The sequence below is a fragment of the Oncorhynchus nerka genome, linkage group LG22 (assembly GCF_034236695.1).
Source record: "Oncorhynchus nerka isolate Pitt River linkage group LG22, Oner_Uvic_2.0, whole genome shotgun sequence".
Taxonomy (NCBI): Eukaryota; Metazoa; Chordata; class Actinopteri; order Salmoniformes; family Salmonidae; genus Oncorhynchus; species Oncorhynchus nerka.
In genome coordinates this window covers 60,745,202-60,772,785 of record NC_088417.1, presented here as the reverse complement: position 1 = coordinate 60,772,785, position 27,584 = coordinate 60,745,202, and the positions used below count along the sequence as shown (strand labels likewise).

The window sequence follows — 27,584 nt, the reverse complement described above, 5'->3', positions numbered from 1 at the left end:
GGATTCCGATTGGAATTGACCTTAGCACGGGTATTTCCTGTTTGAGTTTCTGCCTATAGGAAAGGAGGAGCAGATTAGAGTTGTGATCAGATTTGACCAACGGAGGGCGGGGAAAAGACCTTGTAGCCAGCCCAGAATGGAGTGTACCAGTGGTCGAGAGTTTTTGAAGCGCGTGTACTAGAACATCAGTAGCGTTTTCCTCAAATTTGCTACAGATGTTATTATACTGAACAAAAATATATACGGAACATGTAAAGTGTTAGTCCCATGTTTCATGACCTGAAATAAAAGATCCTAGAAATGTTCTATATGCAATCTAATTTTGTGCACATTATCTGGCAACAGCACCACCAGAGCTGTTGCCACATAATTGAGTGTTTCTCTACCATAAGCCGCCTCCAACGTTGTTTTAGAGAATTTGTCAGTACCTCCATCCAGCCTCACAACCGCAGACCATGTGAACCACGCCAGCCCAGGATCTCCACATCTGGCTTCTTCACATGTGAGACCTTTTTTTTTTGTGGTCTGTGACCAACAGATGCATATCTGTTTCCCCAGTCATTTGAAATCCATAGATAAGGGCCTAATTAATTGATTTCAATTGACTGATTTCCTTATATTAACTGTAAATCAGTCAAATATTTGAAATGTTTGTTGTTGCGTTTTATTTTTTTGTTCAGTGTGGTACTCTCCACTCGCACACACATTCAATTGAAGAGGTTGGATATACACCCACACACACAAGCATACACACAAACATACAGTATAGTTATACATACAGTATAACACTTTTGCAACAAGTTCCCAAGTCCTGTCTACTAGTCTTCAGGCATGAGTGTACACACACTCACACACACACACACACACACACGGAGAAGCAGCCACGTCCTCGGAAGGTCTCCCATCTATCTCTGACGCATCCAACGTTGTGTCCCTCCCTCCCTTTGCACCAACACAAACTTCTTCCTCACACAACTACACAGCCACTCAGCCATGTCCTCAAGATCCCCATCGCATGCATAAATCGCGCATCGTGTTTTTCTGTTTCGCTGGGGCACCAAATACCAAGCCCACAGCTGGCTGTCAAGGGCATCTCATCTTTTGACGGGGCGCCTTGATCTCTTGTGATCTTTTCCCAAGAACACTCTGGCATTTCACTGCAGCTGCACTGTTTAATTATAGCTTGGCTCTGCTACCAGCCTCCCCTGGAATATCATATTGGGCCCCTCCAACTAAAATCCATATTGGGGGAGAGAAAGAGAGGAGAGAGCTTTGACATTGACATCCTGTGACCCCACTTCAAGGGAGCGGTCATAGCCCTGTGTGGTGAGGGGGCCTCACCTCCTCCCAGGCTTAGCCCTCTGCACACAAAGTGAGCACACACAAACACACACATACACACAATGATATACTGTAGGCACACTTAACGAGTTAAGAGACACACACACGCTTTTGGACTGGCATTCACAGTGAAGAGACAGACACTTGATACCTGTACAGTCGATGGACAGCCATACTTTTGAAGGCCAGGGTGTGTGCGGGGTCCCCTGGGCCCCGGATGGTACCTGTCTGAAAGCAGCCTCTGCATTACCAATGGACACCTTTACCTTACCTTGACCACTACAGCTCCCAATCTCTTAAAGAAGACCTCACCTCCATCTCCTCCTTGGTTTTTCAAGGCACTGACCCGGCCATTAAGGGGACGGCAGCAGCCAAGCCAAAAGTTCACCCTCTCTGATCTTTCCGCCCCTCACTTTATCATTTAAAGGTGTCTCTCTCCGGCGCCGTTCAAAGGTGAGAAAACCGCATGGAATCAGCTAAAGGGCCATGAGAGATGAGGAGGGTTGGGCGCCACGATTCCCTTTTCTACAACACTTGAAGTGTGTGTGTGCGAGTGTATCGTGTCTGCATATGTGCGTGCATGTGTGTGGTGGGGGTCTGTCAGAGGAGCCAAATTACCCTCCCCCACCTACCTTCGCCCTCTCTCGCTCCTTAATAAAACTTTAATGGGCTCCTCTCAAAAAGTAGCCGGGTCCACTAATCAGAATTGATTGCCGCCACTTAGGAAGAACCCAGAAGCTTGTCTCCAAGAAGCTGCAGCCAGCCCTCCTCGATGAAACCAGGGAGAAACGACGCAAATGATATACAATGAGAGAGAGAGGGAGAAAAGAGAGAAAGAAAGAAGAAAGAAATAACCCATTGCAGCCATCAAAGTTGAGTTTATCTCATCTTTATATATTTTTTTTGCTCTGCTATGAATTGGAGTTTATTTTCCCCCTTTTGTGTTTACAGTCAGCTTCATTTCAATGCAGAGATTGCCAGGACTCAATGGATGTGGCTGGGTGTGTTTGTGCAGCCTTTTGAGCCCCATCATCCGTTTCCTCGACGGTGCCGAACGGACCTTTGGCTATTTGTGATAACGCGAAAATAAGCAATGTATATTCAACACCACTTTAGGCGACTGTCCACCCCTCGCGAATGGAAATGAGTGTCATTTAAAAATATAAAAAAATGGCATTGTCCGCGTTGATCTGACCCAGGCAAATGAATTTGAAATCTTGGACAGAAAGTCCTCTGTTTTATTATTTCATACTATTTCATACCTAAGTAGGATCACTTTATTCATGAGATGGCTTGGGGTCTTCTGATACGAGGTAAATAACAAAAGAGACGAATTGAGTGATGCAATACCCTCCAAAACCAATTATGTTTTTTGAATACTCTTGCAATGTGAACAGTGAATCAGTTTTATTTTGAAGAAAGCTGTTTATTCATTTTCATAGAGGGCTGTTTGTTTGGTTGTAGAGAGGCTGCATGAAGAACATTGACTTTGGTTTTCACAATCTAATTCAAGACCACCATAGAAATGAAACATACATTCCCTAAAATAAAATGTATACTGTACAAACGTTCCTCCAAGTCTCTGCCTTGTGTGGGTGGGTGTTACATAAAATAAATGTGCTAGTTTTGAAACTCTTATAGCTGCTGTATTCAAGTTTGAATCAGCAGGAATAGTCTACTGCTGTGTTTTGAGACTTCCACAGCGACAACCCCCCCCACACTTAATCCAAATACTTTGTTTTCATTATTGTTACCAAAATCCTCAAGGCAAGCATAATTCAATTCTAATTAGGATTGTCAGAATTGCTCCGTCTCTCCTCAGCCCGAACTCATGATGAGGGAGAAAGGGGTGGAAAAAGAGAAGAAAAGGAGAGGGGTCATCCTCCATGTTGTAGCACCTCTGAACCCAAAGAAGAAGGGGATCGGGAGAAATACCTCAGAAATACCTCGCCAGGCATGCTTTGACATTCCTGGAATTCATTTGTTTGCGAAGCCTTTTCTTTACCGCCCACATCTATTATTCCGTCTGAAATGTACTGCAGTTTCCAACCCTGCTGTGTGACTGGGCTATTTCCCATTGTTTCCTTGTCCTTGTTCTTCTTTGTGTCTGTTTTCTCCCTGTTCCTTGCCACTATGAATCATATTCCCACATATTGTTTTGATCAAGTGTTTGTTGCTTCACCAGTGTCTCTCCACACTCGTTTTTACTGTGTTGTCATTGCCTTTTTTTGCCCACTTCTGTCTGCCCCTGTGTTTGTACCTTCCAAGAAGTACATTATCTGAGAAACCCTCTGTCAAACTAAAGGAAATGAAAGAACGAATCAACATCGAAATACTTTCTTTTTCAGTTAGTTTTCTTTAGTGGAATTGCTTTCCACTTCTAGTGCCTTTGTTTTCCTTGAACTCACCCCATTGGACAGCACTGCTGCGGCAGGAGCTAGTGGGGACAAGCTGCGTGTCCATTCCCGGGCTCCCCCGTGGTGAGCTGGATGTCGCGGGCGGGCGCCGTTGTTGTGCCGTAATGGGGACATGGCGGGCCACTGAACCCTCACAACATGGCGACGCTTGTGTCCAGGAACAACATCACTGCACTAGTGAAAGGCTATGTTCCCTGTTGAACACAGAGCTTTTGTGTTGTCAAGCCCTAACACTGTTGTACCATCCAAAAATGTATCAGTGTTCAGTTTCTCACCACCTCCAATTCTCTCCGTTTTTTTGGCCAAAGCCACATCTGTGTTGTTGATATACACTACCTTTCAAAAGTTTGGGGTCACTTAGAAGTGTTCTTGTTTTTGAAAGAAAAGCACATTTTTTTGTCCATTAAAATAACATCAAATTGATCAGAAATACAGTGTAGACATTGTTAATGTTGTAAATTACTATTGTAGCTGGAAATGGAAAATCTACATAGGCGTACAGAGGCCCATTATCAGCAACCATCACTCCTGTGTTCCAGTGGCACGTTGTGTTAGCTAATCCAAGTTTATCTTTTAAAAGGCTAATTGATAATTAGAAAACCCTTTTGCCATTATGTTAGCACAGCTGAAAACTGTTGTGCTGATAAAAGAAGCAATAAAACTGGCCTTTAGACTAGTTGAGTCTCTGGATCATCAGCATTTGTGGGTTCGATTACAGGCTCAAAATATCCAGAAATAAATAAGGCCAGCATCCCGGAGTCGCCTCTTCACCGTTGATGTTGAGACTACAATTTAGCATGCAATGGGCATGTTTGCTGTCCACAAGAGCTGTTGCCAGAGAGCTAAATGTTCTCTACCATAAGCCTCCTCCAAAGTCGTTGTCGATAATTTGGCAGTACATCCAACCATACACAACTGCAGACCACGTGTAACCACGCCAGCCCAGGACCTCCACATCCGGATTTTTCACCTACAGGATCCTCTGAGACCAGCCACCCAGACAGCTGATGAAACTGTGGGTTTGCACAACCAAATAATTTCTGCACAATATGTCAGAAACCTTCTCAGGGAAGCTCATATGTGTGCTCGTCGTCCTCACCAGGGTCTTAACCTGACTGCAGTTAACAGACTTCAGTGGGCAAATGCTCACCTTCGATGGCCTCTTGCTTGCTGGAGAAGTGTGCTCTTCACAGATGAATCCCGGTTTATCTATACCGGGCAGATGGCAGACAGCGTGTATGGCGTCGTGTGGGCTAGCGGTTTGCTGATGTCGACGTTGTGAACAGAGTTCCCCCTGGTGGCGGTGGGGTTATGTTATGGGCAGGCATAAGCTATGGACAACGAACACAATTGCATTTTATCGTTGGCAAGTTGAATGCACAGAGATACAGTGATGAGATCCTGAGGCCCATTGTCGTGCCATTCATCCACCACCACCACCACCATGTTTCAGCATGATATTGCAAGGCCCCATGTCACAAGAATCTGTACACAATTCATGGAAGCTGACAATGTCCCAGTTCTTCCATGGCCTGCATACCCACCAGACACGTCACCCATTGAGCATGTTTGGAATGCAATGGATCGACGTGTACGGCAGTGTGTTCCAGTTCCCGCCAATATTCACCAACTTCGCACAGCCATTGAAGAGGAGTGGTACAACTCTATGCAAAAGAGATGTTGCGCTGCATGAGGCAAATGGTGTTCACACCAGATAGTGACTGGTTTTCTGAACTACGCCCCTACCTTTTTTTTAAGGTATCTGTGACCAACAGATGCATATCTGTATCCCCAGTCAAGTCATGTGAAAGCCATCAATTATGAATTTATGAATTTATTTAATTTGACTGATGTCCTTATAAGAGCTGTAACTCAGTAAAATCGTTGAAATTCTTGCATGTTGCATTTGTTCAGTATAAGTCCTCACGTTGGACTGACAGCCTCTCTTGCTTTCCTCCTCCTCTTTTCCCATGCTTTTGGAATAAAAGCAAAAGAGCACGGCTAACCAGCTGGAACCAAGAACAATCAGCTTCACCCCATCCCCCATCACCATCACAACCCTGGCTTTCATGTGCCCGCCGCTGCAAACTGTAATGATGCCAGATCATTTTGCTATTTGTTTCCATTTATTTATGTATTTATTCACGCTACCTCTTTTTATGTTGTTGGTTTCGCTCTTTTGAACTGGTCTGCTGTGGGTGAGAAGAAACGTGGCTTGGGGAGGGGAAGAAGACAGAGAGCAATAAATGGCCGCTGTCAATCTGTTGGGGTTGGTGGGGGGAAGGTTTCATCTTAACCAGACGTTGGCATTCTCCGTTGGCATTCTCCATCGCGTGATCCAAGGCAAAACAAACCACTAATGGACTGCTCATTAGTCTGCGAGCTTGTGTGTGTGTGTGTGTGTGTGTGTGTGTGTGTGTGTGTGTGTGTGTGTGTGTGTGTCATTCAGCACACACTGCTGTTCTAATTAGGTGAGGGACCCTGAGCTGGATACGAAGACCTCAAAGTTAAGACTGGCGTTTGTTGTTTGGTTTGGTTAGCATCCCTCTATGTGAGCTCTCTCCATAGGGGGCAAGCAAGGTTTGCTGGATGTGATGGACTAGAGTCGGAAGTGTGGGAGTGAGCATATGACGACCACGTGCCTGTAGACTTTACCTCATACTTTAACTCTTGAAACTCCACCTGGAACTCCACTCAAAGATACTCTCACCTAGTAGGTCGACAGTCATTTTCATAGTCAGTGCATAACAATGACACTATTTTGACCCCCCCCCCCCTTCTATCGCTCCTTTTCTCTCTCTCCCTCTTTCTCTCCCTATCTCTCTTTCTTTGACCGTTCAGCCCTGAAAGATGCCCGCTTCCAGCTGGTGAACTTCTCGGACAATGAGCTGCGGGTGTCTCTGTCCAACGTGACCCTGTCTGACGAGGGGAGATACGTGTGCCAGTTGTACACAGACCCTCCACAGGAGGCCTACGCTGACATCACTGTGCTGAGTATGACTACACACACTTTTATTTGTATTTATTTTTATATTTCACCTTTTATTTAACCAGGTAGGCCAGTTAAGAACAAGTTCTCATTAACAACTGCGATCTGGCCAAGATAAAGCAAAGCAGTGCGACAAAAACAACAACACAGAGTTACACATGGGATAAACAAACATACAGTCAATAACACAATAGAAAAATATATGTACAGTGAGTGCAAATGTAGTAAGATTAGGGAGGTAAGGCAATAAATAGGCCATAGAGGCAAAATATTTACAATTTAGCATTAACACTGGAGTGATAGATGTGCAGATGATGATGTGCAAGTAGAGATACTGGGGTGCAAAAGAGCAACGACAACAACAAAAAACATTATGGGGATGAGGTAGTTGGATGTGCTATTGACAAATGGGCTGTGTACAGGTACAGTGATCGGTAAGTTGCTCTGACAGCTGATGCTTAAAGTTAGAGAGGGAGATATAAGTCTCCAGCTTCAGTGATTTTTGCAATTTGTTCCAGTCATTGGCAGCAGAGAACTGGAAGGAAAGGCGGCCAAAGGAGGTGTTGGCTTTGAGGATGACCAAAGCCAACACACAATGCTTATAGAAGGGAAATATGTATCAGACCATCTACGTTGACATTAGTTATGAGAGTATGATTGAAAACACACACACACACACACAAAGCTATGTCTTACTATACTTGTGAGGACTTTTTGGAGACCAACAATTGATTCCCATTCCAAATACTATTTTCCCTAAATCTAACCCTTACCCTAAACTTAAGCCTAACCTTAACCCTAAACCTAACTCCTAAACCTAACCACTAATCCCTAATTCTAAACCTAACCTTAAACCTAATCCCTAAGCCTAAAATAGCCTTTTTACAAGTGAGAACTGGCTAAATGTCTTCACTATTCAGAATTGTAGTTGTTTTTCTATTCTTGTGAAGACCTCTGATACTCACAAGTATAGTAAAACATGTACACACACACACACACACAGCTATCACTGGCACGTCAAAGACCGATGGAGTGGTTGATCCCACAGCTGTATCTGAAAGTAGCCTTCTCTCACTCACTTTTGCACTGAGACAAACTTTAACCCTTTCTCTTCACTCTGTTTTTGTGACAGAAGATAAGTGCAGGGTTTCAATAATGATAATAAAGGACAAATAAATACAGTCATCAAGGTGTCAAGCCAACGTGCAAAGCATGAATTGAATAATCATTTCCTTGAAAAACAATTAACAGGAGTAAAAGTCTCGCTTTTAGGGATGAGGCCATTTCATTGAAAGCAAAATATGTTTTATATGTCACTTTCATGATGTCATGTTTTGTAAGCATACATACAAAACAATCCAAAGCCAACAGAATGGCTTCAATCTAAACCTTGTCAAGCAAGTTGACGAACATTGTCTTCAGCTCACAGCCGAAATTTGCCGTCAAAGCAGAAACACTTCAAGAGCCACGCCAATCAAAACCCAGCACCCATCCAGTTCTCCACTGTGCATTTTCACAGGGTTTTTGAGGGGAAATTACATTGTGTGCGTATTATACTGTACAATGCGACATACAAAATGTGCTTGAAACAAGAGCACGCACTTAGACATAATGATGGCATTTTGGCAATGAAGTTTGACAGCGGGATGCGGGGAATGATTGTGATCTGAAAGTGTTCACAAGGAGAAAATGGGGAGGCTGGCTCTGGCTTGGATCTGTGTGTCTGGGCCAAGGCAGAGGTAGAACAGTGCAAATGGTATCAAGCTGTTTCAAGTGGCAGTAGGTAGCCAGCAAGAGCTGGAATTAAGTAACCTAAAATCGGTGAGTGGTCTCAACTCACATGTTTATGGGAACAGTCTAGTTTAGAGAAGTGGGACAAAACATCCTATAACATCTAAAGTGTCCTGCGTATTGTCAGCGTATGGGCTTTATTATAAAGTGGGTGATTATTATTTTATTTTGTGTAGAGCCTTTCGCCAAAAGCTGATAGGTGCCGATTCTGACTTGGATATGCGCACTTAAATATAACTTAGTCCTTTTTCACACTTTCTTTTCTGCACGCATTCTGACTTTGTTTTGTTTACAACAAAACGACTGTAGTCAATCTGATTTATCTCAAAGTATTTCCAAAAATGGTTAAGACATCTAAGATGGTGGTTTAAACCCCCTGGTTTTTAGGGTGATTTATGCCCCAAGTTCCTTAAACACTGTGTCTATTTGTCCCCCCTGCCAGTCCCTCCAGGCAACCCAATCATCGAGTCCCGGGAGGGGCAGGTAATCGAGGGCAATGAGACAGAGATGACCTGCACCGCCATGGGCAGCAAGCCCGCCGCCACCATCAGATGGATGAAGGGAGACAAAGAGCTCCAAGGTAGGTTACTGCCCGTTAACACTGTCACGCCCAAAACACTTTGTCAACCCTGTCACTCACAAAATACTTGAGTGGTCTTCTACAACTCAGCGGAGTCTCCGACTGAAAGACCAAAGTCTTAAACTAGATGTTTCTTTCGAAGACGGATAAGAAGGCGACAGTTGAAGTCATTGTAGTGAATTACTCAGTATGAATTGTAAAGTTGTCTATTGTTGTAAATGCATCATTTTCCATTCCCTACATTGATTAGGTTCAAATGAATTGACTCAGTGATATAGTGACACATTCATGACCATATCTTTATTCAAAGACCTTCACATAGTGTGTCAATAAAACCAGACAGAGACTCCGTGGGTGATGGCTCATCACCAAGTCAACACCAAAACCTCTCCCCTCATCATCTCCATAGACGTTTCCTTTAGCCCATCTCTTGGCACCTCTACGGTCTCTTTCTAACTTTCCTCTCTCTTGATTTATTTTCTACTTCCTTCCTTCCCTCATTCCTTTATAATTAGCCCCACGTCAATGACACTTCCGCCTAATTGGGTCACTCCCGTGGCTCTGAATGAGTTCCATTAGAGTGATGGGCTGGCTCAGTGGTCGACGAGCCTCTTGGCACAGTGGCAGCTTTCAAGCCTCTCTTCAAAGGGAGCTGGGATTAGGGGGGCCCAGGATTGGGCCAATGGAATGACCCCCTGCTGTTCCAGTTCCTACTCAGCATAGTCCAAAGCTCTTCACCCACGTCATAACCACAACCTCATACCAATCACTAATGGTGCAAAGCCCTAATGAGGAGTCAAAGCCTTTCAACTTGGTTTCATCTACTCAATGACCACTTTAACTCAGGAGACGGTCGGTTGACTCTGGTCCTGCAGGACTGTGTGCAGTGTATGCAGGCTTAAAGGAAAACTCCACTCAAAAACTATATTTTGTTCCACTGTTAATACAGACCCAAAATGTTTTGCATGTCAGCAGTCAAGTTTTCAAGATATTTGACTTTCAAGAAGCAACGTGTCACTTGCCACATCATGATGATGCGTGGACTAATATTGTAATTTTTTAAAGATAATTTTTGAATGGATTTTTCCTTGAACTTTCTGCCAAGCGCTAACACCTGATTCATGTAATCAACTAATCATGGTCTTCAATATAGACCAGGTTTAGAGGAATCCGGTGTTTTAGTGCCTAAGTCCGCACCCGCTGTGGCACTCCAGGACAGTTGGACAGTTCCATGCGTTAACCATTAGCGTAACTACTCCAGTCTTGTTGAATAGCGCTGGCTAGGCCTAGCTGTGTGGATGATATCTTTCTTCACTCTCTGGGTTGACAAGAGAAGTTACCTGACAACAAACAGAGGATGACGGAGAGTTCCAACATCTGAACTTTACTGCAAGCCGTGTAAAATGTTTTGTGATGTTGCTAGACAACAGTTCCAGGGCTTTCTATTGCCAACCACCTCTGAATGTAGACTTGCTTCGTCTTGAACGATGTAGAGTGGAGGCCATGTTTTTGCTTTTAATTGCCACATCAACATGATGAATATGGCATGCCACATTGTTCAAATCAGATTTCAAATCACATTTTTATTTGTCACATGCTTCGTAAACAACAGGTGTGGACTAACAGTGAAATGTTTACTTACGGGCCTCTTCCCAGCCGAAAGAAAGAAAATAGAGAAATAATCAAAAAGTTATATTAATAATACAGTCCCTTCAGAATGTATTCATACCCATTTAGTTATTCAGCCCAAATTCAAAATGGATTAAATATATTATTTTGTCTCACCCATCTACACACAATACCCCATAATGACAACATGTTTTTAGACATTTTTGCAAATGTATTGATAATTATATATATATATATAATTTACATACAGTACCAGTCAAATGTTTGGACACAAATCAAATCAAACTTTATTTGTCACATGCGCCGAATGCAACAGGTGTCACCTTACCGTGAAATGCTTAGTTACAAGCCCTTAACCAACAATACAGTTCAAGAAAGAGTTAAGAAAATATTTACCAAATAAACTAAAGTTTAAAAAATAATAAAAAGTAACACAATAAAATAACAATAGTCCGGGTGGCCATTTGATTATTTGTTCAGCAGTCTTATGGCTTGGGGTAGAAGCAGTTAAGGAGCCTTCTGGTCCTAGACTTGGCGCTCCAGTACTGCTTGCCGTACGGTAACACAGAGAACTGTCTATGACTTGGGTGACTGGAGTCTTTGACAATTTTTGGGACCTTCCTCTGACACCACCTAGTATGTAGGTCCTGGATGGCAGGAAGCTTGGCTCCACTGATGTACTGGGCCATACGCACTACCCTCTGTAGCCTTTTGGTCAGATGCCGAGCAGTTGCCATACCAGGCAGTGATGCACCTACTCATTCCACGGTTTTTCTTTAGTAAAGTTAGGAGGGTATCTTTGTAGTAACTCAGTGTATTGATACGCCATCCAAAGTGTAATATAACTTCACATTGCTCAAAGGGATATTCAATGTCTGTTTTGTTTTTTTACACATCTACCAATAGGTGCCCTTCTTTGCGAGGCATTGGAAACCCTCCCAGGTCTTTGTGGTTGAATCTGTGTTTGAAATTCACATCTCGGCTGAGGGACCTGACAGATAATTGTATGTGTGGGGTACAGACATGAAGTACTCATTCAAAAATCATGTTAGACCCTATTGCAACGTATTATGTGATTTGTTAAGTATATTTTTACTCCTGAACTTATTAAGGCTTGCCATAACAAAGGGGTTGAATACTTATTGGCTCAAGACATAGTTCCACTTTGACATTATGGGATATGGTGTGAATGTGAATTCTTTCTGAAAGCACTGTAGATACACAATGAGTAACGATAACTCCACTATATACAAGGGGTACAAGTACCGAGTCAATGTGCAGGAGTACGAGGTAATTGAGGTAGATATGTGGGAGTTGTAATAACTTCATGGACGGAATGTGGAGGTTGAGAAGGAGGAGGCTTGAGGTCAGAAGAGACCAGGGTTCTTTATAAAGTCATCTTTCCTGGGTTCCTTGCAAAATCATTTATAGATGGTCTGAGGGGAAGGACCTTAGACCTCTAATATGGTTGAGAAGGACGCAAGGAGATAGGAATTGAGGAATCATGGAATGACTAATTGAGATAGAGCCAGGATGTAGGACACAAGAGGGAAGAACGTGTCACCACGGTCCATGCCACTCGCCGCCTGCTCCAAATTGCTTTCGGCACCTTGCAGATTTATTTCTAATTAAACATCCTCATGATTTAACCTAATTACCTTAAGGGATAATCGGGCGTGTTTTAAATATCATTTAAAGGTTACATACCTGTCCTGAATGTAAACCAAGATGTCGGCCTCTGAAGCAAAGCCTCAGTTATCCTACTACCATTATAGCTCTTCTCTTGCCCTCTCTCGGTCTCTCCCGCTCTCTTTCTCCCCTCACCCTTGCCCTCTCTCGGTCTCCCTTCTCATTTCACCCCTCTCCCTCTTTGTCCTCTTTCTTATCCTGCTTGTTTTGTTCTGTGGTTAATATTTCCCCCTCTTTTATTTCCTGACTTCCACGGATATCTCCAGCACTTAAGCGTACGAGTGAAATGAAAGTCAAGGAACAATGGGAGCTCCAGCAGCACAGGTTTTTGTCTGGACAAGACTAGATGAGAGAGAGGGAGGTGGGGGGTGGACGGAGAAGTGACGGACAAGGGCGAACATGGCCATTAGCCTTAAGTCTTCAAAGAGAACCACCAGGGTGATTTCAATTATCCTGCCACACTGCCAGAATGACTGGCAAATTGATAAAAGCATAATTGAACTTGCAGTCGGCAAGTAGTCAAGAAATGTCTGAGGCGTTTCGACGGATCTGAGTTCATTCTCCCCAAATGCAGGCCACCAGCGTACCCCACCCCCCCGTGCTCCTAAATGGCGCTTAAATTACAATGATCGATTTTCGAATGTAAAGTAACGGGGACTGTTAATGGCGCTGCATGTGAAGGAATAGCTAAGCGATTAAAAGTAGCTTGACTCTGTCTGCATTGATGTTGAACCCCGAGCTTCACTCTTTAACTACCAAAGCAATTTGCTTTTCATTAACGTTAATTTGTATGCTAGCACTCAAAAATAGTGTTGGAATAATCTCAAGTGCCACATCTGAGATTGTAGCTATCAAACGGAGATGCTATCACCGTGGGAAGATGATATCTTATCTAAGTAAATAAGATTCAGTTTGCATCATCCAATTCAAAAGGTATTTGCATCTCCATCTTTTGAGGAAGTGCCCAGCACAGGTTTACTATAGTATAATGTTGACAGCGCAGTGCAGTGATATGCAACATACCAGCAATTATCTACTGTGTAATAATAACATAAAATGTAGGGAGAATCAAATTAACTCCTTAGGTCAAGATATACATTGCACATTCTCGATGTGATAGAGCCAGTGTCTGCTGACTGTCTTTTCCCCTGGTAGTAAATTGTTCACTTGATCTCATTGGTCAGGCAGTTACCTCAGCTGGTTTCTCAGTTCAGAAAAATAACTGACTGTGTTTGATATAAGACACACCTCGGTGCTCCATCTCCACGATGCTTTATTAGCGCCAAATTCGTTTTTACAGTGCTCGGCATGTGCTGCTATCTTTACACTGCATCCCACTGCTGGCTTGCTTCTGAAGCTAAGCAGGGTTGGTCCTGGTCGGTCCCTAGATAGGAGACCAGATGCTGCTGGAAGTGGTGTTGGAGGGCCAGTAGGAGGCACTCTTTCCCAGGGCAGTGATTGGGGATGGTTCCCTGTGTAGGGTGCTGTCTTTCAGATGGGACATTAAACAAGTTTCCTGATTCTCTTTCTTCACTAAAGAGCCCTTGGCACTTATTTTAAGAGTAGGTGTCCTGGCTAAATTCCCAAGCTGTCCCTCATACCATCACGGTCACCTAATCATCTCCAGCTGACAATAGGCTCCTCTGTAACTATCCCCCAGGTTGTTTCTGTAAATGAGAATGTGTTCTCAGTCAACTTACATGGTAAAAATTGACTTGGCCAGAGCTTTTTATACGGTAGACCATTCCATTATTGTGGGTCGGCTAAGGAATATTGGTTGCTCTGATGGGTCTTTGGCCTGGTTTGTTAACTATCTTTCTCAAAGAGTGCAATGTGTAAAGTCAGAACATCTGCTGTCTCAACCACTGCCTGTCCCCAAGGAGTTCCCCAAGGCTCGATCCGAGGCCCAACGCTCTTTTCTATTTACATCAACAACATAGCTCAGACAGTAGGAAGCTCTCTCATCCATTTATATGCAGAGGATACAATCTTAAACTCAGCTGGCCCCTCCCCGGATTTTGTGTTAAACGCTCCACAACAAAGCTTTCTTAGTGTCAACAAGCTTTCTCTGCCCTTAACCTTGTTCTGAACACCTCCAAAACAATGGTAATGTGGTTCGGTAAGAAGTGTTAGCTATTTAGCAGGCCTATGGCTTGGGGGTAGAAGCTAGTCAGGAGCCTGCTGGTGTCAGACTTGTTGCTGCAGCCATGCGGAAGCAGATAGAACAGTCTATGGATTGGGTGGCAGAACTCTTTACCAATGTTCCAGGTTTTCCTTTCACACTGCCTGATATACACTGAACAAAAATATAAACTTAACATGCAACAATCCTTAAGATTTTACTGAGTTACAGTTGATATAAGGAAATCAGTAAATTTCAATTAATTTATTAGGTCCTAATGGTGTGACAACCATTTGCCTAATGCAGCGCGACACATCTCCTTCGCATAGAGTTGATCAGGCTGTTGATTGTGGCCTTTGGACTGTTGTCCCGCTCATCTTCCATGTCTGTGTGAAGTTGCTGGATATTGTCAGGAACTGGAACACACTGTCATACATGATCTTCCAGAGCATTCCAAACATGCTCAATGGCGGATGAATGGCACGACAATGGGCCTCAGGATCTCATCACGGTATCTCTGTGCAAATTGCCATCGATAAAATGCAATTGTGTTCATTGTCTGTAGCTTATGCCTGCCCATACCATAATCCCACTGTCACCATGGGGCACGCTGTTCACAACGTTGACAACAGCAAACCGCTCACCAATATGACCCTATCTGCCCGGAACAGTTGAAACCAGGATCCATCCGTGAAGAGCACACAAAGTGGCCATTGAAGGTGAGAATTTGCCCACTGAAGTCGGTTACGACGCCAAACTGCTGTCAGGTCAAGACCCTATTGAGGATGACGAGCACGCAGATGAGCTTTGCTGAGACACTTTCTGACAGTTTGTGGAGAAATTCTTCGGTTGTGCAAATCCACAGTTTCATCAGTTGTTCAGGTGGCTGGTCTCAGATGATCCCGCAGCTGAGGAAGCAGGATGTGGAGGTCCTTTGCTGGAGTGGTTAATAATGGTCTGCGGTTGTGAGGCCGGTTGCACGTACTACCAAATTCTCTAAAATGATGTTGGAGGCGACTTATGTTAACATTAAATTATCTGGCAACAGCTCTGGTGGATAATCCTGCAGTAAGCATGCCAATTGCAAGTTCCCTCAAAACCTGAGACATTACTGGCATTACTGGCATTATATTGTGTGACAAAACTGCACATGTTTGGGGCCTTTTATTGTCCTCAGCACAAGGTGCATCTTTGTAATCATCATGCTGTTTAATCAGATTCTTAACTTGGAACCACCCATCCCGGATCCGGTTGTCATCAACTACGCTAAATAGCATAGCGCAACGGTCAAATAATCTTACTAGAAAATATTCATGAAATCACAAGTGAAATATAGCAAAACACAGCTTAGCCTTTTGTTAATTACCCTGTCGTCTCAGATTTTGAAATGATGCTTTACAGCGAAAACAATACAAGCGTTTTTGTAAGTTTATCTATATACTAGCAAAACATTATGTAGACCTAGTGGCAGGTAACTTTGTTACGAAAATCAGAAAAGCAATCAAATTAATTGTTTACCTTTGATGAGCTTCGGATGTTTTCACTCACAAGACTCCCAGTTAGACAGCAAATGTTCCTTTTGATATTTTTTATATCCAAATACGTTAGTTTGATGCATTATGCTTAGGAATCCACCGGAAATAGTGGTCACGACAACGCAGACAAAAATTCCAAATTATATCCATAATATCGACAGAAACATGGCAAACGTTTTTTATAATCAATCCTCAAGGTGTTTTTCAAATATCTATTTGATAATATATCAACCGGGACAGTTGGCTTTTCACTAGGACCGGGAGGAAAAATGGCTACCTCTCTGTTTTGCGCAAAAATCACACTGAGAGCCAACAACAGACCACTTACGCAATGTGGACGTTTACACTCATTCTTCAAAATAAAGGCCTGAAACTACGTCTAAAGGCTGTAGACACCTTAGGGAAGCCACAGAAAAAGGAATCTGGTTGATATCCCTTTCAATGGGCAATAGGGATGCATAGAAAGACAGGGGTTTCAAAATAAGAGTCACTTCCTGGTTGGATTTTTCTCAGGATTTCGCCTGCAATATCAGTTCTGTTATACTCACAGAGAATATTTTGGAAACTTTAGAGTGTTTTCAATCATAAACTGTCAATTATATGCATATTATAGCATCTGGTCCTGAGAAATAGGCAGTTTACTTTGGGAACGTTATTTTTCCAAAAATAGAAATAGTGCCCCCTAGCTTCAAGAGGTTTAATATGCCACACCAGTCAGGTGGATGGATTATCTTGGCAAAGGAGAAATGCTCACTAACAGGGATGTAAACACATTTGTGCACAACGTTTTAGAGAAATAAGATTTTTGTGCATTTGGAATATTTAAGGGATCTTTCATTTCAGCTCATGAAACACTTTGCATGTTGCGTTTATATTTTTGTTCAGTATACATTCAGTTGCCAGTTTATTAGGTACACCACTCCATTCACGAAAATGGTTAGCTCCTACAGACAGTAATCCACTTAGCCATGGCTTGCTATATAAAGCAGGCAGACAGGCATCGAGGCATTCAGTTACTGTTTAGTTGATCGTTTGAATGGGCAAAACGAGTGACCTAAGCAACTTTGAGCATGGTCATCATTGGTGCCAGGGGTGCTTGTTCCAGTATCAGAAATGTCTGGCCATCTGTGCTTTTCATGAACAACAGTGTCCAGGGTTTACAGAGAATGGTGCTCAAATAAAAAATGTTCAGTCAGCAACAGTCCTGTGGCTGAAAACAGCTCGTTAATGAGAGAAGTCGAAGGAGAATTGCAAGAATTGTGCAAGCTAACAGGCCAGCCACAAACAGGCAAATAACGATGCAGTTCAACAGTGCTGTGAAGAACGGTATCTCGGAATGCACAACTCGTCGGGCCTTGTGACAGATGGGCTATTGTAGCAGACGACCACAGCCTGTTACACTCTATCAGCTAAAAAAAACATGCAACTCCAGAGGGCACGCGATCACTAACACTGGACAGTTGAGGAGTGGAAAAACATCACCTGGTGCGACAAATCACGCTTCCTGTTGCGTCATGCTGATAGATTAAGCAGCATGAGTCCATGGTCCCATCGTGCCTGGTGTCAATGGTTTACTTTGTAGAATCCATGCCCAAAGAATTCAGGCTGTTCTGGAGGCAAAGGTCCGACGCGGTACCTAATAAACTTGCCACTGAGTGTAGAGGTCCTGGATGGCAGGGAGCTCGGCCCCAGTGATGTACTGGGCTGTCCACACCACCCTCTGTAGGCGGAGCTGTTGCCATACCAAGCAGTGATGCAGCCTGTCAAGATGCTCTCAATAGTGCATCTGTATAACTTTTTGTGGATTTGAAGGCCCATTCCAAATCTTTTCAAGATTCTTCTTCACAACTGTGTGCTTGTGCATGGACCATTTGAAGTCCTTAGTGATTTGGACACTGAGAAACTTAAAGCTCTCTACCCGCTCCACTACAGCCCAGTCGTGTGGGTGGGGGCGTGCTCACCACCCCTCCTTTCGTGCAGTCCACAATCAGCTCCTTGGTCTTACTGACGTTGAGGGAGAAGTTGTTGTCCTAGTACCACACTGCCAGTTTCTGACCTCCTCCTTGTAGGCTGTCGTGGGTGGCCACGCAGTCATGGGAGAACATTGAGTACAGGACAAGACGAAGCACACACCCCTCATGGGCCCATCTCTCTCTCAACCCCCCTTTCTCTCCTGTCCCTTGTTCATTCACACTCATTCTCTATCTCTCTCCCTCGTCAACCTCCCCATCTCTCAATCCAATTTAAATCTATTTCATTTATTGACAAGACCAAAATACACTCATGGTTCCAAATATTGTTACAAAATGGGACAATGGGGAAAGGTACACATCCCTGCCAACTCTCCCTCCCTCTCCGCTCTTTGTGCAGTTGTGGGGCGCAGTTAGCCTATTCAGTGTGTGGATAGTGTGTTGTCTGTATTGTGTAGCACCACAGTTACTCATCAGAACAAGGTATGTGTGTAGGCCTGCTTCACACCTCGCTGTGTACTGTTGGCAGGGGTTACTTTGGGTCAAAATCCCTAAATACAACACAAATAAACTGTCCCATCCAACACAGCAGCCATTGAGTGACTCACAAAAGCCCTCAACAGCAAGACATTTCCAGCTGATTCTCCTTCCATTGACCATTCTCAAGGACGTCTCCCTCTCTCCACTACTTGTACTGTACAAGGTCACTTTCACAGAGCCGCTCCATTCAGAGACCCACAATGGACGCCTCTCCCTTACGCTAAGTTATTACTAGTCTTCCCACGTAGCCTTGAGTACAACAGTATCCCTTTGTTACCATTTCGTTACAAATTAAACATATTCCACTCCCAATTTCATGTGGTTGGTTACATAATACAAGCTTTTCATAGGGTGTCCTTATGAAGAGAAAACGTATATAGCTAGGCCAGTTACATTAATGGTCTAAAGATTAAGAAGATTGCGTTATAGTAGGTCCTTACAGTCTTGTATGGCATTTTTCTTCCCTATATGAAAATATGTCACAGGTACAGTTGAAGTCGGAAGTTTACATACACCTTAGCCAAATACAACTTTGGAAGTATGCTTGGGGTCATTGTCCATTTGGAAGACCCATTTGTGACCAAGCTTTATCTTCCTGACTGATGTCTTGAGATGTTGATATATTGAAGCAACATCTATTTTGTGAAGTACACCAGTCCCCCTGCAACAAATCAACCCCACAACATGACGCTGCCACCCCCGTGATTCACGGTTGGGATGGCCTCCCGCCTTTTTCCTCCAAACATAACGATGGTCATTATGTCCAAACAGTTCTATTTTTGTTTCATCAGACCAGAGGACATTTCTCCAAAAAGTACGATCTTTGTCCCCATGTGGAGTTGCAAACCATAGTCTGGCTTTTCTATGGCGGTTTTGGAGCAGTGGCTTCTTCCTTGCTGAGTGGCCTTTCAGGTTATGTCCATATAGGACTCGTTTTACTCTGGATATAGATACTTTTGTACCTGTTTCCTCCAGCATCTTCACAAGGATCCTTTGCTGTTATTTTGGGATTGATTTGCACTTTTCGCACCAAAGTACCTTCATCTCTAGGAGACAGAATGCGTCTCCTTCCTGAGCGGTATGACGTCTGCGTGGTCCCATGGTGTTTATACTTGTGTACTATTGTTTGTACAGATGAATGTGGTACCTTCAGGCATTTGGAAATTGCTCCCAAGGATGAACCAGACTTGTGGAGGTCTACAATTTTTTTGCTGATGTCTTGGCTGATATCTTTTGATTTTCCCATGATGTCAAGCAAAGAGGCACTGAGTTTGAAGGTAGGCCTTGAAATACATCCACAGGTACACCTCCAATTGACTCAAATGATGTCAATTAGCCTATCAGAAGCTTCTAAAGCCAGGTGCCGTATATCGTCATACGATAAAACAATGTAAAGAAACTCTGCACACTGCAATCTAAGCTCGCATGTGGTTTATTGGTGACAACGTTTCAACCACTCAGGTCTTCATCAGGTGCCATAAAATACTGTGGTCTGTGTTAAACAACCCACTACTTAATTCCAAAAACAACAAAATTATGATAGAAAATGGCTGTAAATAACACACAGTGGACCTTTAAATGTGTCTGTCTTCATTTTCCCTCCCAGGTAAGTCGAAGGTAGAGGAGATGTACGACACCATGTTCACCGTGACCAGCCAGCTGACGTTCACCGTCACCAAAGAGGATGACGGTGTGCCCGTGGTGTGCATTGTGGATCACCCAGCCGTCAAAGACGTCCAGGCCCAGACGTACCTTGTGGTTCATTGTGAGTATGGGCCGACACTCAAACCCTGTCTATTTTTACAGAAATATTCCTTGCACATATGATACGGAAACGTATGGAGAGCAAGGGTGAGATACATGTTTTCTACTGATTGAGGGAAATTGTTTTAGATATTGTTGTTCCACATATGTTGACTGAACTTTGTCTATCCATCATTTTTTGCACCCAACACAAGTTTGCCCCTTTTTCTCAGAGGCCTTTGTCCAACCTGAGACGACAGACAAAGGCCTTCAGGCTGCATTTCAGGAACTAAAATCAACCAACTTAATGTTTGGCCTATGTTTAATATGCAGTAGTGGCATTATGATACAATGGGTAAGGCCCTGAAGTGCTTGACTTGGCCTTTGGGCTGAAGACCTAGGCTTCAGATACCATTATCTACATAAAAGGGTAACGGTATTTTCTCTTGCCTTTCCTTCCAAAACTTGACATACAAAATAAACAAGGATGCTCCATCTGACTCTTCCTGGGAAGAGACGGGCTCATGTGCCTCGTTGTGACATTTGGCCGCTCTCCCATTACAGTAGCAGACTGGTTCTCTAGGCTGCCCCTCTCAACTGCTTCTGCAGAGCCTGGTTGGGCTGCCCCTGCTGTCACAAGTACTTCTTTCACATTGCGCTGGATAGATATGGAAGGGGAAGAGAGGATACGGTTCAATGTTTCACATTGAACTACCAATATGGTGGCAATTGCATTTGAAATTTTAGCAAATACAAAAGGAATTGTGTGATAATGAACTATCATTCCAAATTCTTAAAATTCTCCTCCAAGGTGAGCCAGCCAGCAGCCCAAATTCTACCCGTTCTCATTCCACAGTCCGCCTTGCGCGCTCTCATCAGAAACATCGCCTCGCCATGCTGTTGGGGCAGGCAAAAGCAATCAATGTTGAAGTCATTGAGTGCACAGGCTGGCCTAATAGACTTCTTTCTGCCATAGAAAATAGAAAAAACATGGCCAGGGATATTAAATAAGTCCAGTAATAATATTGTTGGCTTGCTGGGCAAGGTAAGCAGGGTTACCCTACTGCTCTGTTGCCCCCCCACCACCACCACGGGGTCACTAGTTCAGCTTTCCATGGCAGATGGATGTCCGAGGCCTGAGTGCTGCTGGGGGACGCAGATAATAAAGCAAATAATTATATTAGCATAATGATAATGGTCGTCTCCCTGGACGATACAGACGCTCTCATTTTCCCCAAGTGGTAATACCAGGAAGTCACCGGAGCGTGTGTGTGTCTAGCGAGTTTAAGATGGTACAACTCCGAGACAGACACTGGTACTGTAGCCATCAAAACACTAAACCTCTAGTTTCATGATGACATTTTGAAGATGACAAGGACAGGAGATATTACACTGCAGTGAGAGGACAATTGAGGGATGTACTGTAGTGTCTTTTATCAGTACCAACCCTCTGCATTGCATGTAATGGTTTCATTTTAATTCACACACCACAAGATTCGAGCAAAGTAGTTTCAATAACTTTTGTGAGAGTGCAGTGTAGAAACTAACACATCCCAAGCCTGAAACAAAGTTCTCTCTCGTAAAACGGGTACATGCCTGTCCGACCAATGTTGCGCCACACCCATCACCCAGTCAGAGTGGCACAGCCTCTGCCAGGGCTGTAATTTGGACTCCTGGACGGCCTGCAGATTGCTGTGTGTTGACCGAAAAGGCTGGGCAGTGGAGCAGCCTGGTTGAGCTCCGCTGTTGAAATATTTAGTGGTCTGCAAGTACAGCCAATTCCAATACGTGAGCCCTACTCCAACTGCTTCTGCAGAGCCTGGTTGGGCTGCCCCTACTGTCACGCTCGCACAAGTACTTATTCATATTGCGCTGGATAAATATGGAAAGGGAAGAGCGGATACGGTTCGATGTTACACGATTTCACATGGTCCCACCAATATGGCGGCAATTGGATTTTACATTTTAGTGACTACTACAAAATAATGTGATAATGAACTATCATTCCAAATTCTTGAAATTCTCCTCCAAGGTGAGCCAGCCAGCAACCCAAATTCTACACGTTCTCATTTCACGGTCCGACTTGTGCGCTCTCACCAGACACTTCGCCTTGCCTGGCTGTCGGGGCAGGCAAAAGCAATCAATGTTAAAATCATTGAGTGCACATAGAAAATAGAAAAAAACATGGCCAGGGATATTAAATAAGTCCAGTAATAATATTGATGGCTTGCTGGGCAAGGTAAGCAGGGTTACCCTACTGCTCTGTTGCCCCCCCACCACCACCACCACCACGGGGTGACTAGTTCAGCTTTCCATGGCAGATGGATGTCCGAGGCCTGAGTGCTGCTGGGGGACGCAGATAATAAAGCAAATAATTATATTAGCATAATGATAATGGTCGTCTCCCTGGACGATACAGACGCTCTCATTTTCCCCAAGTGGTAATACCAGGAAGTCACCGGAGCGTGTGTGTGTCTAGCGAGTTTAAGATGGTACAACTCCGAGACAGACACTGGTACTGTAGCCATCAAAACACTAAACCTCTAGTTTCATGATGACATTTTGAAGATGACAAGGACAGGAGATATTACACTGCAGTGGGAGGACAATTGAGGGATGTACTGTAGTGTCTTTTATCAGTACCAACCCTCTGCATTGCATGTAATGGTTTCATTTTAATCCACACACCACAAGAGAGCAACGTGGTTTCAAGAACCTTTGGGAGAGTGCAGTGTAGAAGCGTACAAGCCTAAACAAAGTTCTTTCTATTAAAAACAGTACATGTCTGTCCAACCAACATAGTGGCAGGTAGCCGGCAGGTATCCTAGTGGTTAAGAATGTTGGGCCAGTAACCCGAAAGGGCTGTTGGTTCAAATCCCCTAGCCGACTAGATGAAAAAATCTGTTGATGTGCCCTTGAACAAGGTACTTAATCCTAATTGAGCCTGTAAGTCGCTCTGAATAAGAGCGTCTGCTAAATGAGTAAAATGTAAATGGTGCCAGACAGTGGCACAGCCTCTGCCAGGGCTGTAATTTGGACAGATGGATGGCCTGCAGATTGCTGTGTGTTGACCGGACAGTGGATCTCCGCTGTTAACATATTTAGTGATCTGCAAGTACAGCAACTTCAACTACAGGAGCCCTGGGGACAACAACGTCAGTCTTAGTGAAAGTACCCGAATACTCCTCGGGAAATGAACCCATCAACAGGTCAAACACTGAGCAGAATAGGCAAGTATCCACTACATGACCAAAATTATGTTGACACCTGCTTGTCGAATATCTAATTCCAAAATAATGGGCATTAATATGGAGTTGGTCCCCCCTTTGCTGCATTAACAGCCTCCTCTCTTCTGGGAAGGTTTTCAACTAGGTGTTGGAACATTGCTTTCATTCAGCCATGAGCATTAGTAAGGTCAGGCACTGATGTTGGGCGATTAGGCCTGGCTCGCAGTCGGCGTTCCAATTCATCCCGAAGGTGGTTGAGGTCAGGCTCTGTGCAGGCCAGTCAGGTTATTCCACAGCGACCTTGACAAACCATTTCTGTATGGACCTCGCTTTGTGCAAATCAAATCAAATTATTGCAAATGTATTGATAATGAAATACAGAAATATCTCATTTACATATAATACCAGTCAAATGTTTGGACACAAATCAAACTTTATTTGTCACATGCGTCGAATACAACAGTGAAATGCTTACTTACAAGCCCTTAACCAACAATGCAGTTTTAAGAAGAAAAAAAAGAGAAATATAACAAATAATTTAGGCACAACAATAAAATAACAGTAGCAAGGCTATATACAGGGGGTTCCGGTACAGAGTCAATGTGCGGGGGCACCAGTTAGTCGAGGTACATTAGAGTGTCTAGTTTGAGAAACAGACGCCTCACAAGACCTCAACTGGCAGCTTCATTAAATAGTACCCACAAAACACCAGTCTCAACGTCAACAGTGAAGAGTCGATTCCGGGATGCTGGCCTTCTAGGCAGTTGCAACGAAAAAGCTATATCTCAGACTGGCCAATAAAAAGAAAAGATTAAAATAGGCAAAAGAACACTGGACAGAGGCCAGCATCCCAGAGTCGCCTCTTCATTTATTTTTAATTTATTTTATTTTTTTATCCGTTATTTTATAGGGGTAAGTTGACTGAGAACACATTCTCATTTACAGCAACGACCTGGGTAATAGTTACAGGAGAGAGGAGGGGGATGAATGAGCCAATTGTAAACTGGGGATTATTAGGTGACCGTGATGGTTTGAGGGCCAGATTGGGAATTTAGCCAGGAATTTAGCCAGGACACCCCTACTCTTACGATAAGTGCCATGGGATCTTTAATGACCTCAGAGAGTCAGAGTCAGGACTCCCGTTTAACGTCCCATCCGAAAGACGGCACCCTACACAGGTCATTGTTGACGTTGAGACTGATGTTTTGGATACATTTGCAAACTATGCTTCGTTTAGCCCTAATAACATGCCCCAAACTGCCGCTCTTATGGGTACAGTGCCTTGCAAAAGTATTCATCCCCCTTGGCGTTTTTTCCTATTTTGTTGCATTACAACCTGATGATGATGATGAATGTGATGATAATGATGGTCGTATTAACACAACACCCAGCAGGAGTGCATTAGCCATACTGTGTGTGTTTTATTCTCGTGGTCCACGCCAGCCGTTGTTGCCAGGGCACTGTTAATGAAAGGGAGGTAATGGTGTGCTTTCTTTGACTTTCTCTCTCTTCCTTCTCTTTCTTTCTCTCTTCCTTCTCTCCCATCTTTTCCATTCACTCTGCCTCAAATTCAAAATGCCTCTCTTTTCTCTCTTTCTCTATCGCCCCGCCACCCACCGCTCTCGCTTGCCTCTTTCTATTCCCTTTCGTCTCTCTCTCTCTCTCCCCTTTTTCTCTTTCACTTCCACCTCTCTCTCTTTCTTCCCCCTCTCAGTGTCGCTCTCTGTCTCTCTCTCACTCGCTCTCTCCCTGTCTGTCTCTCTTTCTTTTCCTTCTCTCCCTTCCTCTTCTCTCCCTCTATCGCTCTGTTCTTTCTCCCCTTGCTCTCATTAGCTCTGTACATAATACAGAGGCTGCTCTTTCTTCTGAACACGGCAGGCGTGTTGGAGTTCTGCCAAAGGGAGCAAAGGGGGGCCTTATTAGTGTTAACTTACTGTAAGGCAACATTAAAAGGCAGCCCCGACTGATTTACCCACTTTTATAACCCTGTTTCTGTCTTAAATGTTGTTGAGAGGACATTTATGGCTTTCTTACATAAAGCGTCCAAAGCGTCTTTGAGGTCCAGACGTCTTGTTAGCGAGGCAGCTTTATTTTCTCTTTCATCTCGTTGCCTTCCCCGGATACTGCAAGGACGGCAGATAGTGTTGGAAGTTCATAAACATTACGGCAACTGTGGCTAAAGTCCCGGAGGGACTTATTTAATTTCAACCAATTTCACCCTGCAAAAGAACATCTCTAAATAAACCAATCGATATCGACTGGACGACTAACCAACAGTTAAAAATAAACAGTATAGGTTCGCTGTGGGACACTCCTTCACACACTACCGCAACCTGAAGGCCAGAATCTGTCAAATCGTCTAGGTTGCGTACAATAATGACAACCTCGCCTCAAACAGTCCCTTCACAATCCCTCCAACTCCCCCGTAGGCAACATACCACAAGCCTGTTTAATTTCACAGCAAATGTTGTAAAAACAGCTATGGACGACACATCTGCATCAAAGCCGTCCCTTTACCCGTTGTCTATCACCGGGTGGTGGGGAGTAGAACCTGGCCAAACCTGTCCATTCTGCAGTCTGCGTATGACGGCCAGTCATGTTAATGGACGAGCTAAAGGTTGTTACTGATAGACCAGAAAGGTCAATGGTGTAGCTGTAGCCTGCTGTCGGTCCCATGGACTGTTGACAAACTGCACACCGCAGAGGAGAGAGGAAAGGCTTGGAGCATCGGTTGGAAGTGGACAGTGTGCTGCTGTGAAGATAGGAGGATACAGTAGGAGAATGTGGCCGTTTTTGAGGGGGTTGTGTGTAGGCTACTTACCAGTGTAGACTACTGGAGGGAGAAATCATTGGATGGGGTCATTGTAATGGATAGAAAGGAGCCGATCCTACGATTTTCCCATCCACCAGCCTCCACTGGTACTTAGTGAGGCCCAAACTCTGAAAGACCTTAGCATTGCATAGATCATTTTTATTTCACTTTATTTAACTAGGAAAGTCAGTTAGGAACTAATTCTTATTTACAATGACGGCCTACACCGGCCAAACCCTAACCCGGACGACGCTGGGACAATTGTGTGCCGCCCTATGGGACTCCCAATCACAGCCGGTTGCGATTCAGCCTGGATTCAAAACAGGATGTCTGTAGTGACACCTCTAGCACTGAGATACAGCGCCTTAGACCACTGCGCCACTTGGTAGCCCAAATAATAGCAACGTGTTGATAGATAAAAAATATGGTTTCAAACAAAGATTTACCAAACTACAATACAAACGCTGAGTTTGTACCTGAAACTTTAGAACTGTCTTTTTTTATACAATATTCATATATTTTGCTCCAAATTTTTAAACATTTGTTTCGTGAACCTCCCAACCACACGTCCTTACATTTCACATTGCGTAGTCTGCATCAACTTGGAATGAAGAAACATTAAGTAGACTAGAGCCTACCTACTTGATAAACTTGTAATGGCACTAATGACTTGCATATTTGACTCACTGTCTCTCCCTACCTCTCTCTCTCTCTTCCCCTTCCTCTCCTTCCACAGATAAACCAGAGGTGAAGATCGTGGTGGAGTTTCCTGACGGGCTGCCAAGGGAAGGACAGAACATGGAGCTGTCGTGCCAGGCCAAAGGCAAACCCCAGTAAGACGCACACACGTTTTACACATCGACACCTTCACACACCTCCACGGGCTTACTAATGTACGTGTATGAATATTTATGTCTGGTACGGAGTAGGTTGAATGTACTTTTCATATGCCTCCAAAGGGGAAACTGCTCCCCCTCCCCTCTTCCTGTGAGCTCACAACCTCTGTTATTAGCATACTACACATGCTCCAGGTGTAGCACAGTGTGGTTGTGGGCTTGTAAATGCGTTGAAGACGGACACATGCAGAGACTGAAACGCCCGCCCGTAGCTCAGGGAGCAAGCGGTGGCCCGGTCGTAGTGGAAACGTGATGGCGGCTGCAGCGGTTCACTGCGGAACACAAACGGTCATTACATGATGC

At 44.0% G+C, this 27,584-nt stretch overlaps 1 protein-coding gene across 4 annotated transcripts in view; it reads left to right on the top strand.

The window, feature by feature from the left end:
• cadm1a (cell adhesion molecule 1a) overlaps positions 1–27,584 on the top strand; it is a 431,149-nt gene that overhangs the window by 355,115 nt on the left and 48,450 nt on the right. For all 4 annotated transcript variants that reach the window (XM_029627469.2, XM_029627471.2, XM_029627470.2 and 1 more), the window contains 4 exons: positions 6,600–6,752; positions 8,981–9,118; positions 20,210–20,368; positions 27,122–27,218. In XM_029627469.2, coding sequence (XP_029483329.1) covers positions 6,600–6,752; positions 8,981–9,118; positions 20,210–20,368; positions 27,122–27,218 — 547 coding nt within the window. The remainder of the gene's footprint in view (positions 1–6,599; positions 6,753–8,980; positions 9,119–20,209; positions 20,369–27,121; positions 27,219–27,584) is intronic.